The sequence below is a fragment of the Rhinopithecus roxellana genome, chromosome 12 (genome assembly GCF_007565055.1).
Source record: "Rhinopithecus roxellana isolate Shanxi Qingling chromosome 12, ASM756505v1, whole genome shotgun sequence".
NCBI lineage: Eukaryota > Metazoa > Chordata > Mammalia > Primates > Cercopithecidae > Rhinopithecus > Rhinopithecus roxellana.
In genome coordinates, this window is record NC_044560.1 from 17,436,077 (window position 1) to 17,463,370 (window position 27,294).

Sequence of the window (27,294 nt, forward strand, 5' to 3'; positions counted from 1 at the left end):
AGAACTTTGGGAGGCCGAGGCAGGCAGATCACCTGAGGTCAGGGGTTCAAGACCAGCTTGGCCAACATGGCGAACCCCATCGCTACTAAAACTACAAAAATTAGCTGGGTGTGGTGGCTCACGCCTGTAATCCCAGCTATTCAGAAGGCTGAGGCACAAGAATCACTTGAACCTAGGAGGCGAAGGTTGTAGTGAGCCAAGATGGCGCCACTGCACTCCAGTATGGGTGACCGAGTGAAACTCTGTTTAAAAAAAAAAAAAAAATTATATATATATGATTCCTCACTTCAAGATGTTTATAACCTATCCAGGGAGATGAGCCATGCACAAAATACATTCACAGATCCAGTGAATCTCCCGAAAAATGAAAAAAATAATTTTGAAAAAATGGATTAAAAACAGAACAAAAAATAAAATACAGTCATAGAATGTGGCTAGGGCAGGGCATGCTGTCTCACACCTGTAATCCCAGCACTTTGGGAGGCCAAGGTGGGAGAACTGCTTGAGCCCAGGAGTTCAAGACCAGCCTGGACAACATAGGGAGATCCTCGATCTTCACCAAAAAAAAAAAAAAAAAAATTAGCCAGGCATGGTGGTGTGCCCCTGTGGTCCCAGCTACTCGGGAGGCTGAGGTGGAAGGATCGCTTGAGCCCAGGAGGTTGAGGCTGCAGAGAGCCGTAGTCACACCACTACCCTCCACCCTGGGCAACAGTGAGACCTCATCTCTTAAAAAAACAAAGGCCAGACATGGTGGCTTATGCCTCTAATCCCAGCACTTTGGGAGGCTGAGGCGGGTGGATCACGAGGTCAGGAGATCAAGACCATCTTGGCTAACACAGTGAAACCCCGTCTCTACTAAAAATACAAAAAATTAGCCGGGCGTAGTGGTGGGTGCCTGTGGTCCCAGCTGCTCGGGAGGCTGAGGCAGGGGAATGGTGTGAACCCGGGAGGTGGAGGTTGCAGTGAGTGGAGATTGCGCCACTGCACTCCAGTCTGGGTGACAGAGCGAGACTCCGTCTCAAACAAAACAAAACAAAACAAACAAAAACAAAAACAAGGCCAGGCACAGTGGCTCACTCCTGTAATCCCAGCACTTTGGGAGGCCGAGGCGGGTGGAACACCTGAGGTCGGGAGTTCGAGACCTGCCTGACTAACATGGAGAAACTCCATCTCTACTAAAAATACAAAATTAGCTGGGCATGGTGGCGTATGACTGTAATTCCAGCTACTCGGGAGGCTGAGGCAGGCAAATCGCTTGAACCTGGGAGGCGGAGGTTTCAGTGAGTCAAGACCGCACCATGGCACTCCAGCATGGGCGACAAGGGCAAACCTCCATCTCAAAAAAATAAAAATAAAACATAAAAGATAGCATATGACTCAAGTGACTCTCCAATGAGAGCTATAAAAGAAAATAACAGCTAATAGTGGCCGGGTGCTGTGGCTCACGCCTGTGATCCCAGCACTTTGGGAGGCTGAGGCAGGTAGATCACGAGGTCAGGAGTTTGTGACCAGCCTAATCAACATGGTGAAACCTCATCTCTACTACAAATGCAAAAATTAGCCTGGTGTGGTGGCATGCACCTGTAATCCCAGCTACTTGGGAGGCTGAGGCAGGAGAATAGCTTGAACCCAGGAGGCGGAGGTTGCCGTGAGCCAAGATCGTGCCACTGCACTCCAGCCTGGGCAACAGAGCGAGACTCCATCTAAAAAAAAAAAAAAAAAGCTAATAGCTACTGCTTATTAATGCCTACAGGCCAGGCACGATGGCTCACGCCTGTAATCCCAACACTTTAGGAGGCCAAGATGGGAGGATGGCTTGAGGCCAGGAGTTTGAGACCAGCGTGGGCAACATAGTGAGACTCCATCTCTAAAAAAATAAATAAAATTAGATAAAAATAAAAGAAAATAAAAATATTAAGTGCTTACAATAAGCCAAGCACTACGCTAAATGCTTTATAACCATCTCATTTGATTTTGGCAAACTTCTTTGAAAGTACTATTATTATCTCTATTTTACAAAACAAGGAAGCTGAGGCTCAGGGAGGGGAAGTGAATTACCCAAGGTTGCACAGCTGCATAGTGGCAAAGTACAGGAGTGAGTCCCATCCTAAGCTCTAGGCATATCCTTATCAGAGAAACTCATCCCTATAATCCCCAGGCCTCCTTCAGGTATTATCATATTGTTTAGCCATTTTCTGTCTATCTCCCCTACCTTTTCAAAAAAATTTACCCTTCTTCAAAATACCAGCTAAAATCTGGGTAAACCCTATGGGGTCTCAAATGACCTGTAATTCACTGGACTTTCTATGCTGCAATTAGTGTCCGTATAGGAAAAGAGAGGCCAAAGAAGTTCACAGCCTCCTCTAATCATTACAGCACTTGAGAGCTGGTCACTCTGCCCAATCCTGTGAATCACCAGGTCAATCAGGAGGCACATCCTAAACCCTAGGGCATATGCAACTCTAATAACTGCCAGAGTGCTATGCAAGGCCCAGTCCTTGTCAATCTTCTTTTCCTATTTAGTACACTCTTTCAGGATGATCTCATTCAATGTCATGGCTTTTAGCTACCATCTATGAGGCCATGGTTTTGAAATCTCTATCTGTAGCCCATTTCTTTCCCCTGAACTTTGCCATTTAGGTGTCCCATAGACACCTGATGCTCAATGTGTCTACATATGAACTCATCTTTCCTGTCTCACCCACACTGCTCTGTGTTTTCTAGCTTAGAGAAAAAAAGTGCTGCAATAGCCACCCAAGGTAGAAATCTGGGCATTTGTGACTCCTTCATCTCTCTGTCTCTACCTCTGGTTAGTCATTAAAGAATTCTTTTACATATATATATATATATATATTTTTTTTTTTTTTTAGGACAGTCTTGCTCTGTTGCCCAGGCTGGAGTGCAGTGGCGCAATGTCAGCTCACTGCAACCTCCGCCTCCTGGGTTCAAGCGATTTTGGTGCCTCAGCCACCTGAGTAGCTGGGACTACAGGCGTGTTCCACCACGCCCAGCTAATTTCCTCTTTTACATTTTAAAAATCTTCTTCTGACAGTTGTTTCTCAGCCGGAGTTGTACCAAAGCGCCTAACTGGTCTTTTCTCTTTAATTTTTTTCCAGACAGGATCTCCCTCTGTTGCACAGGCTGGAGTAAAGTGGCGCTACCTCAGCTCACTGCAACCTCTGCCTCCTGGGCTCAAGCAATCCTCCCACCTCAGCCTCCCAAGTAGCTGGGACTGCAGGTACAAGCCACTATGTTCAGTTAATTTTTGTATTTTTTGTAGAGACAGGGTTTCACCATGTTGTTCAGGCTGGTCTTAATTCCTGAGCTCAAGCCATCTGCCCGCCTTGGCCTCCCAAAGTGCTGGGATTACAGGCCTGAGCCACCATGTCCGGCCTGGTCATTTTTCTCTAGGCTCTCTCCTTTCCCAAACTTTTCTCCATGTTGCAGCCAGGGTTCTTTTAAAGCTTACATGTATTCTTTTAGTCTGGCACTGCAGAGTACTCCTGGATCTGGACCTACTCCTTTTCCAGACTTTTTTTTTTTTTTTTTTTTTTTTTTTTGAGACCGAGTCTCGCTGTCACCCGGGCTGGAGTGCAGTGGCTGGATCTCAGCTCACTGCAAGCTCCGCCTCCCGGGTTTATGCCATTCTCCTGCCTCAGCCTCCCGAGTAGCTGGGACTACAGGCGCCAGCCACCTCGCCCGGCTAGCTTTTTGTATTTTTTAGTAGAGACGGGGTTTAACCGTGTTAGCCAGGATGGTCTCGAACTCCTGACCTCATGATCCGCCCGTCTCGGCCTCCCAAAGTGCTGGGATTACAGGCTTGAGCCACCGCGCCCGGCCCCATTTCCAGACTTTTTAATTTTTTAAAATTATTTATTTATTTTTTGAGACAGAGCCTCTCTCTGTATCCCAGGCTACAGTGCAGTGGCCCGATCTCGGTTCGCTGCAACTTCCGCCTCCCACGTTCAAGCGATTCGCCCACCTCAGCTTCCCTAGTAGCTGTGATTACAGGCGCGTGCCACCATGTCCGGCTAATTTTTGTATTTTTAATAGAGATGGGGTTTTACCATCTTGGCCAGGCTGGTCTCGAACTCGTGACCTCAAGTGATCCACCTGCCAGGGCCTCCCAAAGTGCTGGGGTTACAGGCGTGAGCCACCGCGCCCGACCCCTCAGTTCTTTTTTCTTTTTAAACCCATTATAATCTCTGTAAGTCCTATCAGTTCCAAGAGACTTTCTGCACAAATACATCTCCAGGTTGTCAAACCTAAAAATATTTTCCTAGAGGATGGCCTGTGACGTCAAGGCGCCAGCTAGCCCCCGGAGGAAAGATCCAAAGGAGGCCGCCATCTTTCATATAGCAGCCCGGCATTTTGCGCCTGCGCTTCTGATTGTCTGTCCGCAATGACGCTCTTCGGCCTTCTCGGCACCCATACGTTTGGGAACGGCAGTTTCGAGATTTGTGAGACTTCGGCTTCCGACCGGAAGTGAGAAGAGCAGGAAGTTGGTTGGTTGCACCGGTCTGGGGGCTTCCTGGGCTCGGGTAACCGGAGGACTGGGATCTAATCGTCGCTCAAAGTTTCCTAGGTGCGCGGGTGGATATAATTCCCGACTTCTCGAGAAGACACTAGAGCCTCAAGAAGGTGTGCTTCTAGTGTTTAGGTGGACATGTGTTGTGGATGCTGGCTTAGAAGGACCTATATACCATCATCTTAAAATAACTTCCTCTTGGCGCTCTTTTTTTTTGAGACGGAGTTTCGCTTTTGTTGCACAGGCTGGAGTGCAATGGCGCGATCTCGGCTCACCACAACCTCGCCTTCCGGGTTCAAGCGATTCTGCCGCGTCAGCCTCCCAAGTAGCTGGGATTGCAGGAGCTCGCCACCAGGCCTAGCTAATTTTTTGTATTTTTAGTAGAGAGGGAGTTTCTTAATATTGGTCAGGCTGGTCTCAAACTCCCAACCTCCTGTTGATCCGCCGGCCTGGCCTCCCAAAGTGCTGGGATTACAGGCGTGAGAAACCGCGCCTGGCCTTGGCTTTCTTTAAAAGGCATTTTTAGGCTAGCCGCAGTGACTCTCCCGCCTGTAGTTCCAGCTACTCGGGAGGCTGAGGTGGGAGGATCGCTTGAGCCCAGGAGTTCGAGGTTATAGTGAACTAGGAACTCCCCCACTGCACTCCATCCTGGGCTACAGAGCGAGATCCTGTCACCAAAAAAGAAAAGGGTACGGGGGAAAGGCATTTTCAGAGCGATAGAATGGCTAGATTCTAGTTTGGTCCCAACTCTGCTACCAAGTTGCTGTGTGTATCCTGTCCCTCTCTGAGTCTCAATGTCCTCATCTATAAAAATGAAGGTCCCTTAAGACACTTCTCAGTTCTTCTGAATTTTGTTGCCTCTTTATTATTTCGTTTGAGCCACATAACCTTGGGAGTTAAAAATCATTGGCCTTTGGCCGGGCGCGGTGGCTCACGTCTATAATGCCAGCACTTTGGGAGGCCTGCTCACCGGAGGATCACCTGAGGCCAGGAGTTCAAGGCCAACCTGGCCAACATGACAAAACTCTGTCTCTACTAAAAATATAAAAAAAAATTAGCCGGGCATGGTTGCGGGTGCCTGTAAATCCCAGCTGCTCGGGAAGCTGAGGCAGGAGAATCGCTTGAACCTGGGAGGTTCACTCTGTTCACTCTGCAGTGAACAGAGACTGCACCGTTGCACTCCAGCCTGAGCGACAAGAGTGAAACTCCATCTCAAAAAAAAAAAAAAAAAAATTGCTGGTCTCATTTTGTGAGGAAGACATTGAGTCCCAGGGTAAGGGGTTATAGACAGGACTTTCTCAAGATTGCACAGGTAACTTGGAGGTTTCAGAACTTGAGACTAGAAGGCAATGCTGTAACTCCGTGACCAGATCTCGTTTTTATATTTCTGTATCATCAGTGCCTGGAACTGGCCACGTAAGACACTCAAATGTTTTTAAATGAATGAATCTTTTGATTTGAAGGCCAGTGCCACAACAGATTTGGTCTCTCTTGACTACTCTGATGTATAAACAAGTGAACTCTTTTCCAGGTATGTCCCGTGCCTTACCTGACTGGGGGCTCTGAGTCCAGTTGTGTTGTCTTCAACTTAGACACCATGGAGGCACCTCCAGTCACCATGATGCCTGTCACTGGGGGCACCATTAACATGATGGAGTACCTGTTGCAGGGTAAGTGAACCAGGGAACTTGGATTACCTGTTTTCCTCTTCTCTGTTCAGCTTCCCTTAAGATGAGAGACTTAACACAAAAGCAGCCTGCACAGTTTCTGGCACCCAGCTATGTTTTTAACTGTTACTTTAAATTACAGTTTTACATGCACTAAACATACTAAATCTGCCATCTTGGCTGGGTGCAGTGACTCACGTGTGTAATCCCAGCACTTTGGGAGGCTGAGGCGGGTGGATCACAGGGTCAGGAGATTGAGACCATCCTGGCTAACACGGTGAAACCCTGTCTCTACTAAAAATACAAAATAATTAGTCTGGCGTAGTGGTGGGTGCCTGTAGTCCCAGCTACTCGGGAGGCTGAGGCAGGAGAATGGTGTGAACCCGGGAGGCGGAGATTGCAGTGAGCCGAGATCGTGACACTGCACTCCAGCCTGGGCGACAGAGCGAGACTCTGTCTCAAAAAAAAAAAAAAAAAAAAAAAATCTTAACATATTTAACGTATTTAAGTGTACTGTTCAGTATTGTTAAGTATATTAACATTGATGAACAACAGATCTTTAGAACTTTGGTTTATTGTGAGTAGCTTGAAAAAATACTTAGTACAACTGTTTTTTTCTTTGAGACAGAGTCTTGATCGGTCACCCAGGCTGCAATGCAGTGGCATGATAACAGCTCATGCAACCTCCACTTCCCGGGTTCAATGGATTCTTGTGTTTCAGCCCCCCGAATAGCTGGGATTGCAGGCGTGCATCACCATGCCCGGCTAGTTTTTGTATTTTTAGTAGAGAGTTGCGGTTTCATTATGTTGGCCAAAATGATCTTGAACTCTTGCCCTCAAGTGATACACTTGCCTTGGCCTCCCAAAGTGCTAGGATTACAGGGATGAGTCGCCACGCCCAGCCTAAAATACTTGTTTATCATCCTATAAAACTGCAACTCTACCCCTTAAACACTAATTCCCACTCCCCTCTATGCCAAACCCTCAGCAACTATCTTTCTAGGTCCTGTTTCTCTGATTTTTTTTTTTTAAGATGGATTCTCACTCTGTTACCCAGGATGGAGCACAGTGGTGCGATCTCAGCTTACTGCAGCCTCCGCCTCCCAGGTTCAAGCAATTCTCCTGCCTCAGCCTCCTAAGTAGCGGGGTTACAGGCGTGCACCACCATGGCCAGCTAATGTTTTTTTTTTTTTTTTTTTTTTTTTTTTTTGAGGCAGAGTCTCACTCTGTCGCCGGGGCTGGAGTGCAGTGGCCGGATCTCAGCTCACTGCAAGCTCCGCCTCCCGGGTTTACGCCATTCTCTTGCCTCAGCCTCCCGAGTAGCTGGGACTACAGGCGCCCGCCACTTCGCCCGGCTAGTTTTTGTATTTTTAGTAGAGACGGGGTTTCACCGTGTTAGCCAGGATGGTCTCGATCTCCTGACCTCGTGATCCGCCCGTCTCGGCCTCCCAAAGTGCTGGGATTACAGGCTTGAGCCACCGCGCCCGGCCTAATGTTTGTATTTTTAGTAGAAACGGGGTTACTCCACGTTGGCCAGGCTGGTCTTGAACTCCTGACCTCAGGTGATCCACCTGCCTCGGCCTCCCAAAGTGCTGGGATTACAGGCGTGAGCCACCGCGCCAGGCTAGATTTTGTCAACAAGTATCTGAATATGTTCCAAACACTTGAGCCATAGCCATGGAGGGAGAAAGATGACTAACAAATAATGTATGTCAAGCCAGCTATTACAGGCTTATGCCTGTAATTCCAGTCGTTTGGGAGGCAAAGGCTGCAGTATTGCTTGCGTTCAGGAATTCAGGATCAGTCTGGACAACATAGCAAGAACTCACCTCTATTGAAAATAAAGAAAAATTAGCTGGACATGGTGGTATGTGCCTGTAGTCCGAACTACTTGGGAGGCTGAGGTGGGAGGATCACTTGAACCCCCGAGATGGGGGCTACAAAGAGTTATAATCTCGCCACTGCTCTATAGCCTGGAGACAGGGCGAGACCCTATCTAAAACAACAACAACAACAACAAAAATCTATGCCATAAAAATAAAGCAGGAAAGTGGCTAGAGATTGGTAGGACACATACTATTTTATTAGGGTGATCAGAAAAGGCCCTGATGATAAAGTCACTTGAGCAGACCTGATAAAAGTGATAGAGTAGACAAGCAGATGGGAAGAACATCCTAAGCATAGAGGATAGGGGAAGGGGTCTGGCAGGAAGGTCACTCCTGAAGATAATGATTAAGGGGAAGAATAGAAGGAGATGTTGTTTGCAGGTAGCAGAGACCATAATATGTAGGGCTTTGTCAACAATGGTAAAGACGTTGGGTTTTATTCTGAATGACACAGGAAGCCACTGGAGTGTTCTGAGTAGAGGAGTGTGATTATCTGCCCAATAATATAATAGACCATTTGGCTTTTGTGTGGAGAAGAGAGGAAGAAGGCAAAGGTAGAAACAGGCTATTTGTAAAGACCAGGCAAGAAATGAGGGTGACTTCATTTGAAGGGACTATAGGTTGAAGTGACCAGAGGAGCAAGAAGTGATTGCATTCTGCGTTTATTTCAAAAATACGGATTAAATGGAGGGTGTGGGAGAAAGAAAGAAGTGAAAGATGATTTTCTGGTTTTTGGCCCAGGTAACCAACTAGAAGCAGAGAGTTGCCATATACTGTGATGGTGAAGACTGCAGGATGAATAAGATTTTGGAGGAAAAAATCAACAGTTTGATATTGAACGTGTTAAGATAAAGATGTCTGTTAGGCATCCAAGTGAGGAAATTGAGTAGTCAGTTGGATGTTTTCTTCTGTAGTCCAGAGATAAAAATGTGGGAGTCCTCAGGGCCTAAATGATATTTAAAGCCATGGGACCAAATAAAGTCACGTAGGCAGGAAAAGAGTATTGATACAGAAGAGGACCAGCATTGAGTCCTAGTCCTCCAGTGTTTAGGGAAGATGAGAGAGACCAAGCAAAGAAGACTTAAACGGACTGCTCAGCAAGTTAAGTGAAGAACCAAGAAAGTTGTGTCTCAGAGGCCAAGGGAAGAATAGATTTCATAGTGGGTATAAGCTACTATAACAACTGTGTCAGATGTTGCCAAGAGGATGACGATTCTATGAAGCAGTTCACTCTCTTCTACTTACATATAGAAGAGGAAAACTTTTCCTGATAAAAAGGAAACTTTAGCTGGATGCAGTGGCTCCACGCCTGTCATCTCAGCACTTTGGGAGGCCGAGAAGGGTGGATCATGAGGTCAAGAGATCAAAACCATCCTGGCCAATGTGGTGAAACCCTGTCTCTACTAAAAATCCAAAAATTAGCTGGGCGTGGTGGCGCACGCCTGTAGTCCAGCTACTCAGGAGGCTGAGGCAGGAGAATCGCTTGAACCCAGGAGGCGGAGGTTGTAGTGAGCTGAGATCGCACCACTGCACTCGAGCCTGGAGACACAGCTAGACTCCGTCTCAGAAAAAGGGGGTGAAACTTTGTATTTCTATAAATGGAAAACTTTGATTTGTTGGAAATAGAAGGCAATTGTTAAAATATATGACAACAAAATAGTGTTATTGGCTGGGCATGGTGGCTTATGCCTGTAATCCCAACACTTTGGGAGACCAAGGCCAGGAGTTCAAGACCAACCTGGGCAACATAGTAAGACCCCATCTCTACCAAAATAAATAAATACATAATTAAAACAGTATTATTACATTCTAGATAGACCCTGTTGCTGATTAAAGAAGGCTCTAAGCCCAAGGCCTGCTGGAGATTAGCATTAGAGGAGGCCTGAAGACATTGTAGTGCTAAATAAGAAAATTCCAAAAAAATTGAAAAGGGAAATAACTTTCTCACAACGTTATACAATACCTTGGTAGTGTAACTTCTCTAAAATCTCATGTTTGGCCCTATGTATTATGAAATACTTCACTAAACTGTTTTGGTTTTTCAGTAAGGTTTTTCAATTGTATGCTAACTCCATGACCTAAAACGAAAGATAGGACTCAGTGGTGCTTTTTCCGTTTTCAGGAAGTGTTTTAGATCACAGTTTGGAAAGCCTCATCCACCGCCTTCGTGGTTTGTGTGACAACATGGAACCTGAGACTTTCCTTGACCATGAGATGGTATTCCTTCTTAAGGGCCAGCAAGCCAGCCCATTTGTTCTCAGGGCCCGACGCTCTATGGACAGGGCAGGGGCACCCTGGCATCTGCGCTACCTGGGACAGCCAGAAATGGGAGACAAGAATCGCCACGCCCTCGTGCGAAACTGCGTGGACATTGCCACATCTGAGAACCTCACTGACTTCTTGATGGAAATGGGCTTCCGCATGGACCATGAGTTTGTTGCTAAGGGACATTTGTTCCGTAAGGGCATCATGAAGATTATGGTGTACAAGATTTTCCGCATCCTGGTGCCAGGGAACACAGACAGCACTGAGGCCTTGTCACTCTCTTATCTTGTGGAATTAAGTGTGGTAGCACCCGCTGGGCAGGATGTGGTCTCTGATGACATGAAGAACTTTGCAGAGCAGCTAAAACCTCTGGTTCACCTAGAGAAAATAGACCCCAAGAGGCTCATGTAACTAAGAGGATCTGTCCACATTTGGGGCCTGTCCTTACTTGCTTGAAAAAATGTTTGCTTTTTTTTTGGTTTTTGTTTTGTTTTGTTTTTGAGACAGAGTCTCGCTCTGTTTCCCAGGCTGGAGTGCAGTGACACGATCTTGACTCACTGCAACCTCCGCCTCCCGGGTTCAAGCAATTCTCCTGCCTCAGCCTCCTGAGTAGCTGGGATTACAGGCGCACACCACCATGCTCAGCTAATTTTTGTATTTTTAGTAGAGATGGGGATTCACCATGTGGGTCAGGCTGTTCTCAAACTCCTGACCTTGTGATCCACCCACCTTGGCCTCCCAAAGTGCTAGGATTACAGGCATGAGCCACCATGCCCGGCCAAAAAAATATGTTTTAAATGCCCCATTTCACCATTGCCAGGCAGGCATTCTTCCTTCAGGGAGAGGATGGTGAGAATTAATTGGTTCTTTGCACTGTTCTCATGTGGTGAGTTCACTTTCGTGACAGCCTTTCTACATTAAAGGCTCAGGATGTCACGGAGAATCTATCTAATCCCACTGTATTAAGAGGGGAAACCAGGCCAAGCGCGGTGGCTCACAACTCTAATCCCAGCGCTTTGGGAGGCCGGGGTGGGTGGATCACCCGAGGTCAGGAGTTTGAGACCAGCCTGGCCAACATGGTGAAACCCCATCTCTACGAAAAATACAAAATTTAGCCGGGCATGGTGGCGGGCGCCTGTAATCCCAGCTACTTAGGAGGCTGAGGCTGGAGAATCGCTTGAATCCAGGAGGTGAAAGTTGCAGTGACCAGAGATGACACTATTGCACTCCAGCCTGGGTGAGAAGAGCGAAACTCTGTCTCAAAAATAAAAATAAAAGTAAAGAGGGGAAACTGGAATAAATTAGCTTTTGGAAAGGAAAATTTCTTGTTTGGCCATTTGTGTATAAGGTTTGTAACATTAGAGGCTGTGAGCTTGTGTTATATGGTAATAAAGCCAATGAAGAGAAATGTCTGTGTAATTCTGATTCTTTGTTTCCTTTCCCTGTAGATTTGGGGTGGATTCATTACCAGTTGAAACAAAAAAGTGACAGTTCCTACTTTTAGTTATGGTAGAGATGAGGATGAGAGTTTTCACCTTTCATGAAAGTAGCACATTTATTGTTGAAAACTTGTAAAATACAGTACAGATAAAAAGTAACACCTATTATCCAAAGAGAATACTAGTTCTATTTTGGTATTTATCCTTCTAGTCTTTACTTTTTATAAATTTATGATATGAAATGTGTTTATTTTATAAAGAAGATTCCATATATACTGCTTTGTAACCCTTTTTTCCCATTCATCTATCATTAACATCTTTCCAAGATAATTGTCTGCACTCTCCTTTTGTTAAATTTTTTTTTGTTGTGTTTTTGAGACAAGAGTTTCGCTCTTGTTGCCCAGGCTCGAGTGTAGTACTGCAATGATCTCAGCTCACTGCAACCTCCACCTCCCAGGTTCAAGTGATTCTCCTGCCTCAGCTTCCCAAGTAGCTGGGATTACAGGCATGCATCACCATGCCTGGCTAATTTTTTTTTTCTTTTTTTTTTTTTTGAGACAGAGTCTTGCTCTGTCACCCAGGCTGGAGTGCAGTGGCACAATCTCAACTCACTGCAAGCTCCACCTCCTGGGTTCATGCCATTCTCCTGCCTCAGCCTCCTGAGTAGCTAGGACCACAGGTGCCTGCCACCACACCCAGCTAATTTTTTGTATTTTTAGTAGAGACGGGGTTTCACTGTGTTAACCAGGATGGTCTCTATCTCCTGACCTCGCGATCCGCCTGCGTCGGCCTCCCAAAGTGCTGGGATTATAGGCATGAGCCACCGCACCTGGCCTAATTTTCTATTTTTAAGAGACGGAGTTTCACCATGTTGGTCAGGCTGGTCTCAAACTCCCTGCCTCTGCCTCCCAAAGTGCTGGGATTACAGGCATGAGCCACCGCACCCAGCCAAAAATAATTTTTTTTTTTTTGAGACGGAGTCTCGCTCTGTCGCCCAGGCTGGAGTGCAGTGGTGGATCTCAGCTCACTGCAAGCTCCGCCTCCCGGGTTCACGCCATTCTCCTGCCTCAGCCTCCTGAGTAGCTGGGACTACAGGCGCCCGCCACCTCACCCGGCTAGTTTTTTGTATTTTTTAGTAGAGACGGGGTTTCCCCGTGTTAGCCAGGATGGTCTCGATCTCCTGACCTCGTGATCCGCCCATCTCGGCCTCCCAAAGTGCTGGGATTACAGGCTTGAGCCACTGCGCCCAGCCCAAATATTTTTTTTTAAAGCTAGTTTATTGAGTTCGTGTTATGTGTCAGTGCTATCCTAAGTGCTTCAGGTATGTTAAACCCATTTTGTAAACGGGAACTGGTGCATATGGATTAATTAACTTTCCCTGAGCTATACAGCTACTGATTGGCAGAGCTGGTATTTAAATATTGACAATTATAATTGTTATTTCTATTTCATCATATGAATTTGCTATAAATTATCTAATTGAATACTTTATGATTTTCAGTTTGATCCCAATTTTTTTGGTTTTATAAGCCGTGTAACAATAGAGCTTTTATTTATTTATTTTTGAGACAGAGTCTCGCTCTGTCACCCAGGCTGGAGTGCAATGGCATGATCTTGGCTCACTGCAACCTCTGCCTCCCAGGTTCAAGTGATTCTCCTGCCTTGGCTTCTTGAGTAGCTAGGATTACAGGTTCATGTCACCATGCCAGGCTAATTTTTGTATTTTTAGTAGAGACAGGGTTTCACCATGTTGGCCAGGCTGGTCTTGAACTCCTGAACTCAGGTGATCCACCTGCCTCAGCCTTCCAAAGTGCTGGGATTATAGGCGTGAGCCACCAGGCCCAGCCCACCCCCCACCTTTTTTTTTTTGAGACACATTTACTCTGCTGCCCAGGCTGGAGTGCAGTGGTGCAGTCTTGGCTCACTGCAACCTCTGACTCCTGGGTTCAAGTAATCCTCGTGCCTCAACTTCGCGAGTATCTGGGATTATAGGCGTGCGCCACCACGCCTGGCTAATTTTTGTATTTTTAGTAGAGATGGAGTTTTACCATATAGACCAGGCTAGCTTCAAACTCCTAACCTCAAGTGATCCGCCCGAGTCAGCCTCCCAAAGTGCTGGGATTAGAGATGTGAGCCACTGCGCCTGGCAAGTGTAAACATTAACATTTTCTTTGTGATAAGTACTTTTAAAAAAAAATTTTTTTTTTTTGAGGTAGAGTCTTGCTCTGTTGCCCAGGCTGGAGTGCAGTGGCTCCATCTCAGCTCACTGAAACCTCCTCCACCTCCTGGGTTCAGGTGATTTCCAGCTAATTTTTGTATCTTTGTTAGAGAGAGGGTTTCACCATGTTGACCAGGTTGGTCTCGAACTCCTGAACTCAAGTGATCTGCTTGCCTCAGCCTCCCAAAATGTGGGGATTACAGACATGAGCCACTGTGCCTGGACCAATATGTACTTGTTACTCTGTGTAAATCTAACTTATAACTTCCAACTTGCATATGCTTTCATACTAATACAAGTATTAGTTTTTAAATAGTGCTTGCTCCATGACAGTTACTTTATTTTTATTATTTATTCATTCATTTATTTTTTGAGACAGAGTCTCTGTCTCAAAACAGAGACTCTGTCGCCCAGGCTGGAGTGCAATGGTGCCATCTTGGCTCACTGCAACCTCCTCCTCCTTGGTTCAAGCAATGCTCCTACCTCAGCCTCCTGGCTAGCTGGGATTACAGGTGTTTGCCACCACGCCTGGCTAATTTTGATTTTTTTTTTTTTTTAGACAGAGTCTCGCTCTGTTGCCCAGGCTGGAGTGCAGTGGCGCGATCTCGGCTCACTGCAAGCTCCGCCTCCCGGGTTTACACCATTCTCCTGCCTAAGCCTCCCGAGTAGCTGGGATTACAGGCGCCCGCCACCACGCCCGGCTAGTTTTTTTTTTGTATTTTTTCAGTAGAGACAGGGGTTCACTGTGTTAGCCAGGATGGTCTCGATCTCCTGACCGCGTGATCCACCCATCTCGGCCTCCCAAAGTGCTGAGATTACAGGCTTGAGCCACCGCGCCCGGCCGACAGGTACTTTAAATGTTTCAATTCATGTACTTCTCATAACAACTGTACGAGGGAGGCCGGGCGCGGTGGCTCAAGCCTGTAATCCCAGCACTTTGGGAGGCCGAGACGGGCGGATCACGAGGTCAGGAGATCGAGACCATCCTGGCTAACACGGTGAAACCCCGTCTCTACTAAAAAAATACAAAAATCTAGCTGGGCGAGGTGGTGGGCGCCTGTAGTCCCAGCTACTCCGGAGGCTGAGGCAGGAGAATGGCGTAAACCCAGGAGGCGGAGCTTGCAGTGAGCTGAGATCCGGCCACTGCACTCCAGCCCCAGGGCCGACAGAGCGAGACTCCGTCTCAAAAAAAAAAAAAAAAAAACAACTGTACGAGGGTTGTGATCTGTTATTACTTCCATTTTATAAATGAGGTTATACAGAGTGGTTTCTCAATTTTTTTTTTTTTTTTTTTTTTTTTTTTTTTGAGATAGTCTTCTCACTCTGTTGCCTAGGCTGGAGCGCACAATCACAGCTCACTGCAACCTCGACCTGCCGGGCTCAGGTGGTCTTCCCACCTCAGCTTCCTTGGTAGCTGGGACTACAGGCATGCACGCACCACCACACCTGGCTAATTATTGTGTTTTTTGTAGAGATAGGGTTTCACCATGTTGCCCAGGCTAGTCTAAAATTCGTGGGCTCAAACAATCCGCCTGCCTTGGCCTCCCAAAGTGGTGGGATTACAGGCATGAGCCTCTGCAACCAGCCTCAAATTTCTTTTTTCTGTTGTCCAAAGTCAGAACTAGTAAGTGGTGGAGCCTGAATTTCAAATCAGGCAGATCATCTCCACAATCTAGGCACATAATCACTGTGTATCCACCGTGTTTTACTCATTTAGTCCCTTTATTTGATAGAAACCTAGATTGCTGCTGGGTGGGTAGTTCATGTCTATAATCCCAGCACTTTGGGAAGCTGAGGTGAAAGGATTGCCTGAGGCCAGGAATTTGAGACCAGCCTGGACAACATAGTGAGACCCCATCTCTAAAAAAAAATTTTTTTTTAAGCTTGGCATGGTGGCACAGGCCTGTAGTCCTAGCCACTTGGGAGGCTGAGGCAGGAAGATCATTTGAGCCCAGGAGGTTGAGGCTGCAGAGCTATTACGGTGTCATTGCACTCCAGCCTCAGGGACAGCAAGACCCTGCATCTATTAAAAACAACAACAACAATAAAAAACAAACCTGGCCGGGCATAGTGGCTCATGTCTGTAGTCTCAGCACTTGGGGAGGCCGAGGTGGGCGGATTACCTGTCAGGAGTTTGAGACCAGCCTGGCCAACATGGTGAAACCCCATCTCTACTAAAAATATAAAAATTAGCCAGGCGTGGTAGCACACGCCTGTAATCCCAGCTCCTTGGGAGACTGAGGCAGGAGAATTGCTTGAGCCCGGGAGACAGAGGTTGCAGTGAGCTGAGATTGTGCCACTGCACTCCAGCCTGGCCGATAGAGTGAGACTCTGTCCCCCTACCAAACAAAAACAAAAACAAAAACAAAAAAAACAACACCTGAGATTGCCTACAACTCTTCACTACCATAAAAAATGATAAAATAAGCAAATTCATAGATTGTTATAAAAATTCCCCTGGGTGACTGGGCACGGTGGCTCACGCCTGTAATCCCAGCACTTTGGGCAGCCGAGGCGGGTAGATTAACTGAGGTCAGGAGTTCGAGACCAGCCTGGCCACCATGGTGAAACCCTGTCTTTACTAAAAATGCAAAAAATTGCTGGGCATGGTGGCATGCCCCTGTAATCCAAGCTACTCGAGAGGCTGAGGTGGGAGAACTGCTTGAATTTGGGAGGTGGAGGCGGAGGCTGCAGTGAGCCGAGATTGCACCACTGCACTCCAACCTGGGTGACAGAGCGAGACCCCATCTCACAAAAAAAAAAAAAAAAAAAAAGGCCGGGCTCAGCGGCTCACGCCTGTAATCCCAGCACTTTGGGAGACCGAGGTGGACAGATTACCTGGGGTCGGGAGTTCAAGAGCAGCCTGACCAACATGGAGAAACCCTGTTTCTACTAAAAATATAAAAATACAAAATTAGCCGGTGTGGTGGCGCATGCCTATAATCCCAGCTACTCAGGAGGCTGAAGCAGGAGAATCGCTTGAACCCAGGAGGCAGAGGCTGCGGTGAGCCGAGATCGCGCCATTGCACTCCAGCCTGGGCAACAAGAGTGAAACTCTGTCTCAAAAAAGAAAGAAAGAAAGAAAAAGCCCCTGGGCTATGTAGCTATGGGCATGCTCACATTTGTCAACTATTGCAGGTTACTTTTCAGAATGGCTGTAACATTTATTTTCCTATTGCTAGTGAACAAGAACTCACAACCTCATCCTCACCAGTTGGTGTGATGTGGCATGACCCATCTTTCTAATTTTTGCCAGTTTGATGGATGTAAAATGGCAGCTCTTGGTTGCTTTGATTTGCTTGTCTCTGATTATAATTATATTTGAACCTTTTCATTTCTTTCTTTGTATGTAACAGTATATAAACTTTTTTAGTATGTGAAACTAAGATATCTATATTCTTTGCCCATTTTTTAATATTTTATTTTCAATGGTATTGATCTGCAGAAACTTTGTATATTCTAGATATTAATCCTTTGCTTAAAACATTGTAAATATCTTCTCTCAGTCTGTCACCTTTCTGTTAACTTTATCTGTGATGTCATTATTTAAGCAGATGTCCTAAATTTTGACTATATTATGGTTTGGAATCTTGTTTCTTTGTTTTTTTTTTTTTTTTTGATACAGAGTCTTACTCTTTCCCCCAGGCTGGAGTAAAGTGGTAGGATCTCAGGTCACTGCAACCTCTGCCTCCTGGGTTCAAGCAATTCTCACGCCTTAGCCTCCTGAGTAGTTGAGACTATATGTGTGCGCTACCACGCCCGGCTAAATTTTTTTACTTTTAGTAGAGACGGGATTTTACTATGTTGGTCAGGCTGGTCTTGAACTCCTGAGCTCAGGCAATCCTCCCGCCTCATTCTCCCAAAATGCTAGGATTACAGGCATGAGCCATGGTGCCCGGCCTAGAATTTTGTTTAGGAAGTCTTTATTTACCCCTAGGGAACTCAGATTTTCCTTCTTAGCTTTATAGTTTTAACTTTCATATTTAGGTCTTTAATCCATCTGGAGTCCATCTTCTAGGTGGTTTCAAGTAAAAATCCAGCTTTCTTCTCCCTGCAGTGAATTAGTTTTTCTACCACCATCTGAAAAACAATTTTCAGTGCTTTCTGATGCTACCGTTGTTATATTAGGTTTCCTTGTATATACTTTATTTTTAAGCTCTCCATTCTATTTTTTTATTTCTTTGTTTCAGTGCCAGCAACACAATGTTTTTATTGTTATGGCTTTATAGTAGAGCCATTTCTTTTTTTTTTTTTTTTTTTTTTTTTTGTTGAGACGGAGTCTCGCTCTGTCGCCCAGGCTGGAGTGCAGTGGCCGGATCTCAGCTCACTACAAGCTCCGCCTCCCGGGTTTACGCCCTTCTCCTGCCTCAGCCTCCCGAGTAGCTGGGACTACAGGCGCCCGCCACCTCGCCCGGCTAGTTTTTTGTATTTTTAGTAGAGACGGGGTTTCACCGTGTTAGCCAGGATGGTCTCGATCTCCTGACCTCGTGATCCGCCCGTCTCGGCCTCCCAAAGTGCTGGGATTACAGGCTTGAGCCACCGCGCCCGGCCAGTAGAGCCATTTCTACCAATAGGGCAGGTACCCTTACCTTTTTGTCCTCTAAAATAGACTTAACAGTGTAGTAATATTTCAAAAAACAATAATAAAGAAAAGAAAACAGATTTAGCATCCAGGCATGATGACTCATGCTTATAATCCCAGTACTTTGGGAGGCCAGGGCAAGAGGATCACTTGAGGCCAGGAATTCAAGACCAGCCTGGGCAACATAGTGAGAACTTATCTCTACAAAAAAATTGTTTTTGAATTAGCCAGGTGTGATGGCATGCACCTGTGGTTCCAGCTATGTGGGATGCTGAGGTAGGAGGATCTCTTGAGCTTGGGCAGTTGAGGTTGCAGTGAGCTGTGATGACACCACTACATTCCAGCCTGGGTGACACATTGAGACCCCATCTCAACAACAATACAAATGTAGACTGGGTTTTCATAGGCCTTTATCGTTTCATATTCATTTTAGAGTAAGTTGTAGATTCTCAACATTACTACTGGAATTTTTATTGGAACTTCATTGAATATGAATAGATTAATTTGGAAGAGAACCAGCATCTTTTCATGGAACACCCCCTGCCCAGAATTCAGTGTGGCTGGCTTTCTTCACCTTTTAGGTCTCTGCTAAAATGTCAGAGAAGAGTCCCTGACCATCCAGAATTAAGTAGCAAACTCATTCTCTACCCTCTATCACTTTATCTTTTTTTTTTTTTTTTTTTTTTTTGAGACAGAGTCTCACTCTGTTGCCCAGGCTGGAGTGCAGTGGCACCATCTGGACTCACTACAACCTCTGCCTCCTGGGTTCAAGCGATTCTCCTGCCTCAGCCTCCCAAGTAGCTGGGATTACAGGCGTGCACAACCATGTCCAGCTAATTTTTATATTTTTAGTAGAGTTAGGGTTTCACCATGTTGGCCAGGCTGGTCTCGAACTCCTGACCTCAAGCAATCCACCTGTCTCAGCCTCCCAAAGTGCTGGGATTACAGGCATGAGCCACCACACCCAGCCTATCTCTTTTTATTTTTTCATAGCATTTATCACTATCTGACTTTATTATTTTTTATTTTTGTCTTTTGAGACAGAATTTTGCTCTTGTTGCCCAGACTGGAGTGCAATGGTGTGATCTTGGCTCACCGCATTGTCCACCTCCCAGGTTCAAGGGATTCTCCTGCCTCAGCCTCCCGAGTAGCTGGGATTACAGGCATGCACCACCATGCCCGGCTAATTTTGTGTTTTTAGTAGAGACAGGGTTTCTCCGTGTTGGTCAGGCTGTTCTCGAACTCCCGACCTCAAGTGATCTGCCCACCTCGGCCTCCCAAAGTGCTGGGATTATAGGTGTGAGCCACCGCGCCTGGCCCAATTTTAGTATTATGAGCAAGACTGTATGCTTTCTAAGGAGAGGAGCTGTGTTTTGTAGTATAGCATAAGGATTAAGAGCACATACTTTGGAATCTTAGGTTTAAATCTAAACTCCACAGCATGTATGTTGTTCAAGCTGGGTAAACCTCTGTGAGCCTTAGTTTTCTTGTCTGCAAAATGCATATGATCATAGACTGTTCCTAGAGATTGTTGTAGAGATTAAATGAGATAATCCACTCATTTAGCACAGTGCCTGGCACATAATAATTGATCAATAAATCAATATTTATGCCAGGCACTGTGTTAAATGTTTTATTTAGCACTGTTCTAAATACTTTTTATTTCTATGAACCCCATAACCCCTACCTAGCTTAGTACTACTCATATAATAATGACCTTTCAAATAGTTGTTGAGTGAATGAGTGAGTGAACTTGTGAATGCTGACTTGAAGACTAAAAGAATCTTGCCTGTGTAAGCTGGTTTGTCCCAGGTTAACAGTCCTCTTCAATGAGATGGTATGTATGCCATGAGGCTCAGCATCTGTAGCAAGCAGGAGGAAATTGTGGAAAAGGTAGCTTTTTGACCGTGGCTTTCTCCTTTTTTTTTTTTGTTTTTTTTTGAGACGGAGTCTCTCTCTGTTGCCCAGGCTGGAGTGCAGTGGCGCAATCTCAGCTGACTGCAACCTCCACCTCTCGGATTCAAGCGATTCTCCTGCTTCAGCCTCCCAAGTAGCTGGGATTACAGGCATGCGCCACCACACCCAGCTAATTTTTTGTATTTTTAGTGAAGACGGGGTTTCACCATGTTGACCAGGCTGGTCTTGAACCACTGATCTCAGGTGATCCACCCGTCTCAGCCTCCCAAAGTGCTGGGATTACAGGCGTGAGCCACCGTGCCTGGCTTATTATTTTTTATTTTATTTTATTTTATTTTATTTTTTGAGACGGAGTCTCGCACTGTCGCCCAGCCTGGAGTGCAGTGGCTCGATCTTGGCTCACTGCAAGCTCTGCCTCCCGGGTTCACGCTATTCTCCTGCCTCAGCCTCCCGAGTAGCTGGGACTACAGACACCCACCACCACGCCCGGCTAATTTTTTGTATGTTTTCTAGAGATAGGGTTTCACCATGTTAGCCAGGATGATCTCGATCTCCTGACCTCGTGATCCGCCCGCCTCGGCCTCCCAAAGTGCTGGGATTACAGGCTTGAGCCACCACGCCCAGCACCGGCTTATTATTTTTTTTTTTTATTTTTTGAGACAGAGTATCACTCTGTCATCCAGGCTGGAGAGCAGTGGCACAATCTTGGCTCACTGCAACCTCTGCCTCCCAAGCAATTCTCGTGCCTCAAGCAATTCTCATACGTCAGCTTCCTAAATAGGTGGGATTATAGGAATGTACCACCATGCTCACCTAAATATTTTGTATTTTTAGATAAAAATTTTTAGACAGGGTTTTGCCTTGTTGGCCAGGCTGGTCTTGAACTCCTGGGCTCAAGTGATCTCCCCGCTTTGGCCTCCCAAAGTGCTGGGATGACAGGTGTGAGCCACCGCACCTGGCCAACTGTGGCCTTTTCACTCTGAAGAAGCCGTTCATGCTTTAGTATTCTAATTTATTTCTCAGAACTGAAAAAATGAATTTCAAAAAGTTGCGCTAGGCAAAAATGTTAAAATTTACAACATTTAAGGTCACAGAGAACATGGAGAAAGGAGTACATTTTTGGAGGAAATAAAAATCGATGCCAACTCTTTTTAAGCTCATCTAGCCTAAGAAAAGAAGAATTTTCACAAAGGTTTAGTATAAGATGGCTTATCTTAGTGATGTGTGTGATTTAGCAAAAAATAGAAATAATTTTCTATTTTTTATTTATTTATTTTTTCGAGACAGGGTCTCGCTCTGTTACCCAGGCTAGAATACAGTGGCGCCAACACAGCTTACCGTAGCCTTGACCTCCAGGCTCAAACAATCCTCCCACCTCAGACTCCCAAAGTGCTGGGGTGATAGGCGTGAACCACCATGCTTAGCGGAAATAATCTTCTTGTCTGATGAAAAGGAATGGAATAAGTAAATGAAACTGCACATCTGTACAATAAGATATAGCCATACAAAAAGAATATGTAGAAATGAATTTAATGGAAAAATATTCCAGATAGGTAACTTATTAACTGTGTGGCCTAAGGCAAATTACTTAACTCCTCTGCCTTAGTCTCCTTATCATTAAATGGGATACTAATATTGCCTTCTTTATAGTGTTATCATTAGGTTTAAATGAGTTATTAAATGTAATAACATTTGGGATAGTACCTGGCCTAGAGTAAACATTATATACATGTAAGTTGTAATTATAAAAAAAGCTTTAAAATAATATGTTAATATGCTACCTTTTTATAGTATATGTACGTAGACACAATGGTATGAAAATAAATATTTCAAAACGTTAATAAGTGGCTCACACCTGTAATCCCAGCATTTTGGAAGGCCAAGGCAGATGGATCACTTGAGGTCAGGAGTTTGAGACCAGCCTGAGCAACATAGCAAGACCCTGTCTCTAAAAAGAAATACAAAAATTAGCTGGGCAAGGTGGTACACACCTGTAATCCCAGCTATTGGGGAGGCTGAGGTGGGAGAATCACCTGGGCCCAGTAGGTTGAGGTTGCGGTGAGCCAAGATGTCGCCACTGCACTCTAGCATGGGTAACAGAGCAAGACTCCATTTGAAACAATAACAACAACAACACACACACACACACACACAAACATAAAACAAAACAGGGAAAGAGTATTGCTTTAGTAGGGGATTAAGGATGTCTGGGATTTTCTACCTTGCCTGTGCCATGCTTGTTAGCCCCTGTGGCCAGTATGTGAGCCTTCTCCATCTCCTTTGAAAAGTTATCTCCTCTTTTTTCAAATGAGAAAGGATCCCCAGGATGCTTTTAGGTAATGACAGTTCCTTTTTTTTTTTTTTTTGAGATGGAGTCTTGCACTGTCGCCCAGGCTGGCGTGCAGTGGTGTGATCTCGGCTCATTGCAACCTTTCTCCCAGGTTTAAGCGATTCTCCTGCCTCAGCCTCACAAGTAGCTGGGATTACAGGCGCTGGCGACCATGCCCAGCTAATTTTTTGTATTTTTAGTAGAGATGGGGTTTCACTATGTTGGCCAGGCTGGTCTCGAACTCTTGACCTCAGGAGTTCCCAGCCAACAGTTTCTTGACAGATCAGATATGGGGCCCAACAATAAAGAACCAACATTTAACTTTAGAGGCAGACAGGATGTGAGTCAACACGCTGGCCTTTCATCAAGTTGACTATAATTGTTTCTGTGTTTGTCCTCGATAGTATGAATGTGAACTGATGAGACTAATTTAGAAAAACAAATGTATCAGAAGATAAACATTTAAATAAGTAGTTTCCTTCAAAGTATTTATTTTGATAAATGAAACACTTTAGCATTGTTCAAATAATCGTTGGATTTTTGGGGTGGGTTGGGGTGATGTCAAACAAATTGATTTCAAAATAGGTTTACAGTACTATTTTAGGTATGGTATTTCTTGAAGAAAAAAAGTATACCTAGGCCGGGCGCGGTGGCTCAAGCCTGTAATCCCAGCACTTTGGGAGGCCGAGACGGGCGAATCACGAGGTCAGGAGATCGAGACCATCCTGGCTAACACGGTGAAACCCCGTCTCTACTAAAAATACAAAAACTAGCTGGGCGAGGTGGCGGGCGCCTCTAGTCCCAGCTACTCGGGAGGCTGAGGCAGGAGAATGGCGTAAACCCGGGAGGCGGAGCTTGCAGTGAGCTGAGATCTGGCCACCGCACTCCAGTCCGGGCGACAGAGCGAGACTCCGCCTCAAAAAAAAAAAAAAAAAAAAAAAAGTATACCTTTTACTCTTGCTAGGTTGGCCAGGGCTGATCTTGAACCCTGGCCTCAAGTGATCCTCCCACCTCAGCCTTCCAAAATGCTAGGATTATAGGCATGAGCCACCATGCCTGGCCCTAAAATGGGGGTATTATTATTATTATTATTATTATTATTGCATGCAGTTTCGCTCTTGTTGCCCAGGCTGGAGTGTAATGGCGTGATCTCGGCTCACTGCAATCTCCGCTGCCCAGGTTCAAGTGATTCTCTTGCCTCAGCCTCCTGAGTAGCTTGGATTACAGGTGCCCGCCACCACGCCCAGCTAATTTTTTTTGTATTTTTAGTAGAGACCGGGTTTCACCATGTTGGCCAGGCTGGTCTTCAACTCCTGACCTCAGGCGATCCACCCACTTCGGCCTCCCAAAAAGTTCTGGGATAACAGGCATGAGCCACTGCGCCCAGCCACTTATATTTCTTAATAATAAAAATCTTGAAAAAACCTAAATGTTCAACAAAAGAGAAGCGGTTGGCTGGGCATGGTGGCTCACACCTGTAATCCCAGCACGTTGGGAGGCCAAGGTGGGTGGATCACAAGGTCAGGAGTTCAAGACAAGCCTGGCCAAGATGGTGAAGCCCGGTCTCTACTAAAAATACAAAAAATTAGCCAGGCGTGGTGGCATGCGCCTGTAATCCCAGCTACTCAGGAGGCTGAGGCAGAAAATTGCTTAAACCTGGGGAGCGGAAGTTGTCGTGAGCCAAGATCACTCCACTGCACTCCAGCCTGGGTGACAGAGTGAAACTCTGTCTCAAAAAAAACAAAAACAAAAATAGAGAAGCAGTTAAATAAATTTTGGCAAACCCATTTGGTGGAATATTATGCAGCCATTAAAATTATTATTATTGCCGGGCGCGGTGGCTCAAGCCTGTAATCCCAGCACTTTGGGAGGCCGAGACGGGCGGATCACGAGGTCAGGAGATCGAGACCATCCTGGCTAATACGGTGAAACCCCGTCTCTACTAAAAAATACAAAAAACCAGCCGGGCGACGAGGCGGGCGCCTGTAGTCCCAGCTACTCGGGAGGCTGAGACAGGAGAATGGCGTCAACCCGGGAGGCGGAGCTTGCAGTGAGCTGAGATCCGGCCACTGCACTCCAGGCCGGGCGACAGAGCGAGACTCCGTCTCAAAAAAAAAAAAAAAAAAAAAAAAAAAAAAAAAGGCCGGGCGCGGTGGCTCAAGCCTGTAATCCCAGCACTTTGGGAGGCCGAGACGGGCGGATCACGAGGTCAGGAGATCGAGACCATCCTGGCTAACACGGTGAAACCCCGTCTCTACTAAAAAAATACAAAAAATTAGCCGGGCGAGATGGCGGGCGCCTGTAGTCCCAGCTACTCGGGAGGCTGAGGCGAGAGAATGGCGTAAACCCGGGAGGCGGAGCTTGCAGTGAGCTGAGATCCGGCCACTGCACTCCAGCCCGGGCGACAGAGCAAGACTCCATCTCAAAAAAAAAAAAAAAAAAAAAAAATATTATTATTGTAACTGAGTATCTCAGTTACAATATCAAAATGTATTTTGTTTTTTTTTTCCCCTCCTTTCCTTTTTAATCTTTTTTCTTTTTTTTGAGACTGCATTTCGCTCTTGTTGCCCAGGCTAGAGTGCAATAGCGTGATCTCTGCTCACTGCAACCTCTGCCTCCTGGGTTCAAGCGATTCTCCTGCTTCAGCCTTCCGAGTAGCTGGGATTACAGGCACCCACTACCATGCCCGGTTAATTTTTGTATTTTTGATAGAGATGGGATTTCACCATGTTGGCCGTGCTGGTCTCGAACTCCTGACCTCAGGTAATCCACCCACCTCGGCTTCCCAAAGTGCTGGGATTACAGGCATGAGACCACTTGGTCTTCCTTCTTAATTTTAAGATGTAGCCTTGAAACCTATTTTAGAATTCTTTTCTCTCCCTTTCCCACCTGACACTTTGTTGTACCATGCACAGCTAACTGAGTATATATTCATTTAGAAATTCCAGGGGCTGGCCGGGCGCAGTGGCTCATGCCCATAATCCCAGCACTTTGGGAGGCCAAGGTGGGCAGATCACAAGGTCAGAAGTTCAAGACCAGCCTGACCAACATGGTGAAACCCCATCTCTACTAAAAATAAAAAATTAGCCAGGCGTGGTGGTGGGTGCCTGTAATCCCGGCCACTCATGAGGCTGAGGCAGAAGAATTGCTTGAACCCGGGAGGCGGAGGTTACAGTGAGCTGAGATCACGCCACTGCACTCCAGCCTGGGTGATGGAGCGAGACTCCATCTCAAAAAAAAAAAAAAAAAAAAAAAAAAAAAAAAAAAGGAAGAAAAAAGAAATTCCAGGGGCTGATCTTGAAACTAACCAGGCATGAAGACCCAGTGCAGAATTCTTCCCCATGTCGAGATTACCTCAGTGTGGTTAATCAACAGTCTGGCTGCAGCTGAAATGGGGCTCGCCAGCCAGCACTCCAGGTGGATGATAACTCAACATAGTCATTGGAAAGAAACATATAGCCTGTACTCCGCATCACTCCTGCGTGCTTCCCATACCAGTTTCCATTTTTTTATTTATTTGCTTATTTATTTATTTATTTATTTATTTATTTATTTATTTATTTATTTGAGACGGAGTCTCGCTCTGTCGCCCAGGCTGGAGTGCAGTGGCCGGATCTCGGCTCACTGCAAGCTCCGCCTCCCGGGTTTACGCCATTCTCCTGCCTCAGCCTCCCGAGTAGCTAGGACTACAGGCACCCGCCACCTCGCCCGGCTAGTTTTTTTTGTATTTTTTAGTAGAGACGGGGTTTCACTGTGTTAGCCAGGATGGTCTCGATCTCCTGACCTCGTGATCCGCCTGTCTCGGCCTCCCAAAGTGCTGGGATTACAGGCTTGAGCCACCGCGCCCAACCTCCGTTTTTAAACAGCTCCACTTAGCCCAAAAATTGGAGATGCTTTCTTTGTGACTTGAGCCCAGCCATCTCCTCAACTTCTAGAATTTAAATTAAAGCTGCAGGCCAGGCGCCTTGGCTCACACCTATAATCTTAGCACTTTGGGAGGCCAAGGCAAGCGGATCACTTCAGGTCAGGGATTTGAGACCAGCCTGGCCAACACAGTGAAACCCTGTCTCTACTAAAAATATAAAAATTAGCCAGAAATCGCTTGAACCCAGGAAGTGGAGGTTGCAGTGAGCCAAGATGGTGCCACTGCACTCCAGCCTGGGCAACAGAGTGGGACTTTGTCTCACTCTTAAATAAATAAGTAAATTAATTAATTAAAACTGCAGGCCAGGTGCAGTGGTTCACACCTGTAATCCCAGCACTTTGAGAGGCTAAGTCGGGAGGATAGCTTCAGCCCAGGAATTCAAGGCCAGCAACATGGCAAGGCCCCATCTGTACAGGGAAAAAAAAAAAAAAAAAAAAAGGCCAGATGCAGTGGCTCACGTCTGTAATCCCAGCATTTTGAAAGGCTGAGGTGAGTGGATTGCTTGAGCCCAGGAGTTTGAGACCAGCCTGGGCAACAT

General features: G+C 46.0%; 1 protein-coding gene across 3 annotated transcripts; it reads left to right on the plus strand.

The window, feature by feature from the left end:
• The first annotated feature begins 4,430 nt into the window (after positions 1–4,430).
• Positions 4,431–11,754, plus strand: MED18 (mediator complex subunit 18). Of its 3 annotated transcripts, none has more exons than XM_010380348.1 (3): positions 4,431–4,641; positions 6,060–6,198; positions 10,204–11,754. In XM_010380348.1, the coding sequence occupies exons 2-3, from the start codon at positions 6,126–6,128 to the stop codon at positions 10,755–10,757; spliced, it is 627 nt and encodes a 208-aa protein (XP_010378650.1). In that variant the 5' UTR covers positions 4,431–4,641; positions 6,060–6,125; the 3' UTR covers positions 10,758–11,754. The 3 variants fall into 3 exon arrangements, with proteins under 3 accessions (XP_010378650.1, XP_010378651.1, XP_030769516.1); XM_010380349.1 differs by having other exon boundaries at positions 4,463–4,585; XM_030913656.1 differs by lacking the exon at positions 4,431–4,641 and adding an exon at positions 5,626–5,944.
• Positions 11,755–27,294: the final 15,540 nt, after the last annotated feature.